Source organism: Ananas comosus, linkage group 17 (assembly GCF_001540865.1).
Source record: "Ananas comosus cultivar F153 linkage group 17, ASM154086v1, whole genome shotgun sequence".
NCBI classification, from domain to species: domain Eukaryota; kingdom Viridiplantae; phylum Streptophyta; class Magnoliopsida; order Poales; family Bromeliaceae; genus Ananas; species Ananas comosus.
The window spans coordinates 5,744,309-5,752,490 of NC_033637.1; the positions used below are offsets into that span (position 1 = coordinate 5,744,309).

Consider the following 8,182-nt stretch of genomic DNA (forward strand, 5'->3'; position numbering starts at 1 on the left):
TTACGGATAAATTTTATCCATACTCAAATAATCCGCCTACGAGTTACCAAACCCGCCACTTTGCCAAGTTCAGTTAGTACGATATGCTATCCTTACAAATAACGAATATCAAGATTTTTTAGGTTATGTTTGATGCATGAAAAATATAAAATATAAAATATAAAATATTTTCAAATTTGAAAAAAAATAAAATTTAGAATTTAAAATTATAAATTTGAATTTGAGATTACAAATTATAAATTTTAAAAATTTATATTTAAATTTTTAATTTTTAAATTTTAAAAGTAAAAATAGGGGTGGGAACAGCTGTTCCCAACCTTAGCGGATTATCCAAAAATAATAATTTAAAATTAATATTAATTAAATTAATTAATAATTTTAAAATATAAATTAAATTAATTATAATTAAAATTAATTATGAGAGTTCAATTAATCTTGTTTTCGCTTATTCTAGGGATAAAAGTGGAACAGTAATTTCAGCAAATTATATCAGCTTATTTTAGATATCCGGAAATTATTATTCTCGGATACAAAATTAATCTTTTGATCCCCATCCTTATTTTGGCACCAATAAGATGTTAAAAAAAATATAAAATAATTATTACATATTTTAAAAGATAATAATATTTTTTAATATTTATATTCAAAAGAACTAACATATTGGTGGCGACGGATTTATGACGGTGCAACCATAGGGTACAATTGTACAAAAGTTTAACTTTTCCCTTCCTTTCAAATAGAGAAACGACAAAATGTGAATATTTCAAACCCTGTAGGAATAAATTGAATCTCACACTTGCACATCTAATTTACCTCTCTCTTACGCACCCATGAAGCATCCAAAGTTACCTTTGAATGTTCGTTTGATTCAAAAGTATTTTGTAAAAAATAAAAATTCGTAGAAAATTTTTTTATACTTTATAATATTTAATTTATAAAAAAATAATTTTTTATTAATATTTATTTGATTGAAAGGCAAAATATTCATATTTATTTAGTCCAGTAAAAAAATAAAGAAAAAAAAATTTACGCAGTTCGAGTTTTCGCTTTCGGTCGAAAAACAGTAAAAAAAATATAATTTTTATTTTTTTCAAATTTATAAAATACATATTTTTATATCGAGCTAAACAAACGATAAAATATTTTTCATACTAAAAATAAATTTTCATTTCGTTTTACGTGGAACGGGAACAAGAGCCAAGCCTGATACTGTGTGGTCCGTACCAACAGCAGCAGCTCCCATCATCCAGGCTAGCCACTTTCCAACTCCCATCTGCTTCTCTTGTGCCTCCTTCCCATAAAAGCACAGGGAAACCCTTCTTCCACCGCCACCAGCTGTACAGTTTTTCTCCATTCATATGTGAGAAAGAGGAAAACACCACATCTTGAAGACGTTTTTTTTTTTTTTTTTACTCCCATCTCCTACCAACAGCAATTGGCAGCAGCAGCAGTACAAATAACAAGGGTTTATAAATTTGAGAGAGTTAAAATTCGCGAGAGTTAAAAGAGTCCTTTCATTTCCCCATTTCCCTTAAATAAGAAGAGAGAGAGAGAGGGGAAAGAGAGAGAGAGAGGGGGGGAAATGGCTTCTCTCTCTGCAGCTCTCTCTCACACCCTATTCCTTTTCCTCATCTGCATTGCTTGCTTTTGCTCTGCCCACAAATCAGCTTTTGCTCATGTGGGTTCTCCTCTCTCTCTCTCTCCTTTTCTCACTCAATCATATTGTCTGCTAATTTGGCTTGTTTCTTACATGGGTTTTACTGCAATTTGGGTTCAGGAGGAAGAGAGGTGGCCTCTGGCGGCGCCGGCGCAGCGGCGGCTGCGGTCGGTTTTGCTCAATCAAACCGATTTACGGGGCCGGCGGCTCACCGGGAGCTTCCAGCTCTGTGCTCTCTGCACTTGCTGCGGGGGGCCGAGAGGGCTCTGCCTGCCTTCCCCCTGCTGCTATGCTATCAACTGCAACATACCCAACAGGCCCTTCGGATTCTGCTCCTTCACCCCGAAGACATGCAACTGCTTTGGGTGCCATCTCTAGTACTCTTCTTCTTCTTCTTCTTCTCTCACATTATAAACTGCTTCCTATTTCCATTTGCTTAGTTGTTAGTAAGTTACTTAATGTGGTGGGAATGTCAATTGTGAATAAAGGGTGGGTATCTCATTTTCTGGGCTTCTCTTTTTTGTTGTTGTTAGTATAATGGTTTATATTGTGTTTTTGATTGCATTGGATTGGACGTTGTCGACGAGTCGCGTAAGATTAATTAATTTTACATCTATATATTGGAAGTAAGTGATTTCTTCTTGAAATATACAGGATATAGCTGTGAAGATGTTATACAATGTTATGCCACTTGCTTAGTGTGTTATTAGTCATTTTGGTGGGAGTGTTAATTGTGAGAAGAGAAACATCCATTCCCTATCCTTTTTGTTGCCCAAAAGACAATCTAATTGAAAACGAAGCAGGATTAGTCTTAAACTCCTTTCATGTGCATGGTGAATATCAGGTGGATCATACCACGTGCACTGACTGAAGAGGTAACAAAAGAGACAAATGAAATAATGGACGAGAATAATAACCGTCAAATAATCGATGTGGGAATCGAACTTAGAGACTTTTTGAAACAAAGGCGCTTAGGACCGGCTCTGAGACCATGTTATCCAAAAGATCGATCCGGTAGGAAATGACCTAGGATTAGTCTTAACACTTTTCATATGCGTTTGAATCAAGTGTTTATATAGTGTCTTGCATATGCATTGCATTGGACTTTGTTAGAAAGTTAAGTGTTGTTAAAAACTTAACTAGCAATGTTTAGGGTGGGAAGTAGATGTTTTGTTCTTAAAACATTTACAGGGGAGTAATGTTGTGGAAATAAGAGGAAGATATAATGAGATAGAGAGGGGTTATTGTGGAAGGGTGTTGGGGTGTTGTCAATTTGCAGTAGTTGTACATTTGTATTGCCAACCAGAAATGCTAAAGGTGGGTGGGAGTTGGATGGGTGCATTAATGCCTTTTAATTATGCTGTTGTGCTAGGTTGTATAATTATTGTGAAGTTGGGCTATTTATGTGGTTGCTTACTAAGGGGGCTATTAATGTTGTTGTTTTTTCTTCTTTCTTTCTACTTTGAACATGGTCCATAGTGTGAGGGCATCAAGGTATTTCAAAAGAGAGAGATGGTTGAGCCTTGTGGCAAAGGGAAGTGTTATTAGTACACTCGGTTTTTTTTTTGAAACCGGCCAAATTCGGTCGGTGCGTTGTGACCGTATTTGACATTTAATGAATCTATTTTTCAATATCAAGATCTCATATGTTAATAGCATCAGACCGTGCTAATACTTTTTTCCATGCTTTGTAATGAGTGCGCGACCTTGGGATTAAATTGCTAAACCTCATTGAGACTTTCCTGTAGTGCGTGTAGGGTTTGAGGTTTAACTCAAAACTTTTGTGTGGCCGAAAGAGGTGACATTGATAAATTGTAGAATTCAACTAACTTGACAGATGAAACAAAAAATGTAGCTTCTTGTTGGCTTAAAGGGGTTCGAACTGGCAGGAGGTTAGTTGGGCCGAGTTACAATCGAGATCCATGGGCGCTGTGTCTGAATTGATTGCATCTTTTTAACGGCTTAAGTTTTTAAATTAATGGTTAGCGCCAACGATCTGACACTTCCAACGGAGCTGGGATCAAGGATAATTACTGACCTTGCTTTAGATAAATATGAAGTGCCCCTCACTGTAAAAATTCTCTAAAAAGCGAATCTTCAAAATGAGCGTTTCCAAATGATCTTCGCAAAAAAAAAAGAAGAAGAAGTACGAACTCCTATATCTGGAAAATCAATAGCTGAGATAGGTACTGTTCCATGCATGTGAATTCCCCTTGAACATGGTGGGCCAAAGTGACCCCACACTCTTTTACTGCATCATCTTGTCGCCATTCATTCATGCTATTGAATTCACACTTCAGTGAATTCTAGGAATCTCATTGACCAAATTGTGGAATTGTTTTGCTTCTCCATGTGCATTGTTGTGAAGAACCCCTAGATGCATGCGGTGCCAACACTTCAATTATAATACCATAAGTTTATCATAGCACACACTTTGGGGGCAATTGCACTCAATAAGTATCAATGTCTCAAACTAAAGCTTGTTGTTCCTGTCCCCCCTGAACCCATATAAAGCTCCTAATTTTATTGCCATAAATCAATGGATTAGTACTCATTGCTGTCATTTTAAAGTGCTTCAGCTGTCATCTTGTTGAGAAGAGCTTGGCATGTGGTGTGCATGTGGCTTATCAGATTAATAAAATAAACCATTCTTGGTAGGTAGCAAGTTGTGTTACTGCATCTATGCCCTCTTTTGGAGGCAAGAGTAGGAGAGAAAAGAAGAGAGAATAAAGAAGGGAATTAAAAAGAGAAAAGAGAAAGGAAGATGATTTTCTCTTCTGTTGTTCAGATGTATAGAAGTGAAACAAAGAGAAAACAAACTTTTAATGGGGTTACATCTCTTTTTCTCCAATTTTAGAGGGGGGAAAGTGACCATTACAGCTTGTATTCTTCTTTCAGATTTTATTTTTCTCCAGCTTAATTTATCCTTCTACAGAGAGGAATGATAGAATCTTTTCTGTTGTCTTCTTACATACACATATAGACCTAGGCTGGCATACTATCGGTAGCATAAAAGCGTCTGTGTTACCGAGTTGTTTTCAATAATATAGCTTTCAAATCAACGAGCAGCTCTGTTAGACTTGATCTATACTATTGAAATTATTTGGAAACTAAATTTCATAATTTTTCGATATCATTTACCTATCAAACGAGTAGTTTAAAAATGAATGGTTGCAAATAAAAATCTCATAAAAAATAATGATAAAAGATCTGAATTTAAGATCAGAGATACTGATCTTACTCTAAATAGTGAAAAGAATTTTTTATAAAAATTTCATTAGATTTAGATTGTTTTATACCGTTAAATTTACAAACGCATTATATCGACAATTAAAATTGTCAATTTTGAGACTTTTTGATCACTAGTTAAATGATGTCGAAAAATTATAAAATTTAGTTTCCAAATATTTTCAATAGTGTAGATCAAGTCTAACGGAGTCGATCGTTGATTTGGAAGCCGCATCATTGAAAAAAACTTTTAGCATAGAGGCCTCTGTGCTACTGATAGTATACCCACCTCTCTCTCTTTCTCTCTCTCTATATAGAGAGAGAGAGAGAGAGAGTATATAGAGAGAGAGAGAGAGAGTAGGTCTTGTGCGCTATTAGGAGTACGGAGGCCTCCATGCTCCTAAGCCGTTTTCGATAATGGAGCTTCCGAATTGATGATCGGCTCCGTCAGACTTGATCTAGTATATTTGAAGTATCTAGAAAATAAATTTTGTGACTTTTCGATATCATTTACCTAACGATCGAAAGGGTTCAAAATCAACAGTTGAAAATAAAAATCTTACAAAAAGTGGTGATATAGTATGAAAATTTTCGATCAAATATATTAATCTTTCTGTAAATAGTATAAAGAATTTTCTATCAAAATTTCATCTGATTTGAACACTTCTACACCGTTAAACTTGCAAACGGTATACATCAACCATTAACAATTGTTGATTTTGAACCCTTTCGATCGCTAGGAAAATGATACCGAAAAATCACAAAAATTATTTTCTAGATAGTTCAAATACGTTAGATCAAGTCTAACGGAGCCGATTGTCAATTTGGAAGCTCCATTATCGGTCGCCTTTATACTCATAAGTCGTTTTCGATGATAGAGCTTCTGAATCAACGATTCATATCGTTAAACATTATTTAGAGCATTTAAAACTTCTAGAAATCAAATTTTATAATTTTTTAACATCATTTATCTTACGGTCAAAATATCTTAAAATTGACAATTTTTAACGGTCGGTATGAAATATTTACTTGTTTAACGGTGTAAAAGTATTGGAATCGGTTGAATTTTTTATAGAAAATTCTATTCACTATCTAGATAAAGATTAATAACCCCGATCTTAAATTGAAGGATCTGATCATTTATTTTTAGAGCGTCGTTTGATTTTGACCATTCATTTTATGCCCGCTTAATAGATTTTATTATAATTTCAAAAAATTACGAAATTTATTTTTTAGAAAATTTTAAATACTCTAGATCATATTTAACGGAGTGGATTGTCGATTCAGAAGCTCCATCATCGAAAACGACTAATAAGTACGAAAGATTTTATACTCATAAGAGTATAGTAGTCCTACTCTCTCTCTCTCTCTCTCTCTCTCTCTCTCTCTCTCTCTCTCTCTCTCTATATATATATATATATATATATATATATATATATATATACTATATTTTTATAAATATAGATTTATTTGTACTTATAAATTTTCGATCGTTAGATTTATTCTTTTGACCTTAATTTTTAACTTTTTTAAAACTAAAATTTTTTTATGAAAAAAATTATTACATTTAATACCTATATCATATTTGTTGTTTTATTTGCTAGAAATATATATAAAAAATTTAATTAAAATAAGTTCAAAATACAATAAATTGAACAAAAGTTTTGAGCTAGATGGAAATATAGAAAGAAAACCAGCTCCTAAAAGTGGAGATGGGATAACACAGTGGACAAAGTCCAGGAATTAATTTGATAAGAAGCCCCAACACAAGTGCACTTTTAATAGGATACGGATACTCAAAATTTTAAAAATTTTATTCGAATCTAAACTTGAATAGAATGAATTTATCCACTGCTAAATGGAATAGAATGAATTTATCCACTGCCAAATGGATATAGTTTTGGATATAGATATAAAAAACGAAAGCCCGGCATATTTGAATTCGAATATGGATTTTGAGCCCGTATTCCAACTAAGCTCGAAATTATATATATATATATATATATATATATATATATATAGAACTAGGCTGGATTACTATTAATAGAACCAATGACTTGGTGCTATTAAATTTTCTGCCCTTAGATTAAAAGATGTGCGGTTAGAATGATGTGGGCCTCATAGGGTTGAGTGGGTGATTGGTTGAATAGTATGATCTAACGGGTAAAAATAATCAAAGGGGTTAATCTAACGGCAGAAAACTTGATAGCACAAGTGTTTGGTGCTATCAATAGCATAACAGCCGGACTCTCTGTCTCTATATATATATATATATATATATATATATATATATAGAGCAGGACTGCTGTGCTCTCAGGAGCACCGAGGCCTCCGTGCTCCTGAGCTGTTTTCGATGATGGAATTTCCGAATCGATGATCGGCTCCGTTAGACTTGATCTAGCGTATTTGAAGTTTCTAGAAAATAATTTTTGCGATTTTTCGATTATTTACCTAGCAACACGAAAAGGATTCAAAATCAATATTTTTAAGGCTGAAAATAAAAATTCTTATAAAAATGGATATAAGATAGCACTAAATTTCTCGCATCAGAAATATTGATCTTGTTGTTAGATTGAGGTATAAATTTATTAAAATTTTGTATCAAAATTTCATCTGATTGGAATACTTTACACCGGTTAAAGTTGAAACGGAATATCAACCGTTAAAAAATGATTAATTTGGAATCTTTTGATCCACTAAGTAATTGATATCAAAAATTGTAAAAATTAGTTTTCTAGGAAACTTCAAAGTATCCTAGATCAAGGTCTAGACGGAGGCGTCAATAGATTTGAAAATTCCGCATCATCGAAAGGGCATCAGGTACGGAGGCCACAGCAGACCTGCTATTTCCCTTCTCTCTCTCTCTCTCTTCTTCTCTTGCTCTCTTATATTCACTATTATAATATAATATTATATAGAGGAATACTATTGCTATCGGAAGACGAGCCTTCGTCGCTTCAGCTTGAAATTTTTGATAGAAATTCTTGTTACTATATAAAAACAAGATCAATATCTTTGATTTTAAATTTTAATGTCTATTATTCATTTTAGTAGATTTTTATTTTCACCGTTGATTTTGAGCTCCTTCGTTCACTAGGCAAATAATAGTTGAAAATAATTAGAAATTAATTTTCTTAGGTACTCCAAATGACTTAGATCAAGTTTAACGGCAGCGATCGACGATTCGAAGAGTCGCAACATCGAAAACGAGCTTGGAAGGAACGGGAAGGCTCCGTGCCTTCGATAGATAGTAGCCCTACCGCACGGAAGGCTCCTGCTTCAGGAGTAGCCATAAGT

At 33.8% G+C, this 8,182-nt stretch overlaps 1 protein-coding gene across 1 annotated transcript; it reads left to right on the forward strand.

Annotated features, from left to right (window-relative positions):
* LOC109722854 lies at window positions 1,304-2,331 on the forward strand. The gene is made up of 2 exons (XM_020251018.1): window positions 1,304-1,678; window positions 1,778-2,331. Exons 1-2 carry the CDS (start codon window positions 1,583-1,585, stop codon window positions 2,033-2,035), a joined length of 354 nt encoding a protein of 117 aa, XP_020106607.1. The 5' UTR covers window positions 1,304-1,582; the 3' UTR covers window positions 2,036-2,331.

Bases quoted from the DNA above. Each gene is read 5' to 3' on its own strand.
- LOC109722854 (XM_020251018.1), top strand. From the start codon at position 1,583: ATGGCTTCTCTCTCTGCAGCTCTCTCTCACACCCTATTCCTTTTCCTC. The intron at 1,679-1,777 runs GTGGGTTCTCCT...ATTTGGGTTCAG, and splicing joins ACAAATCAGCTTTTGCTCAT to GAGGAAGAGAGGTGGCCTCT.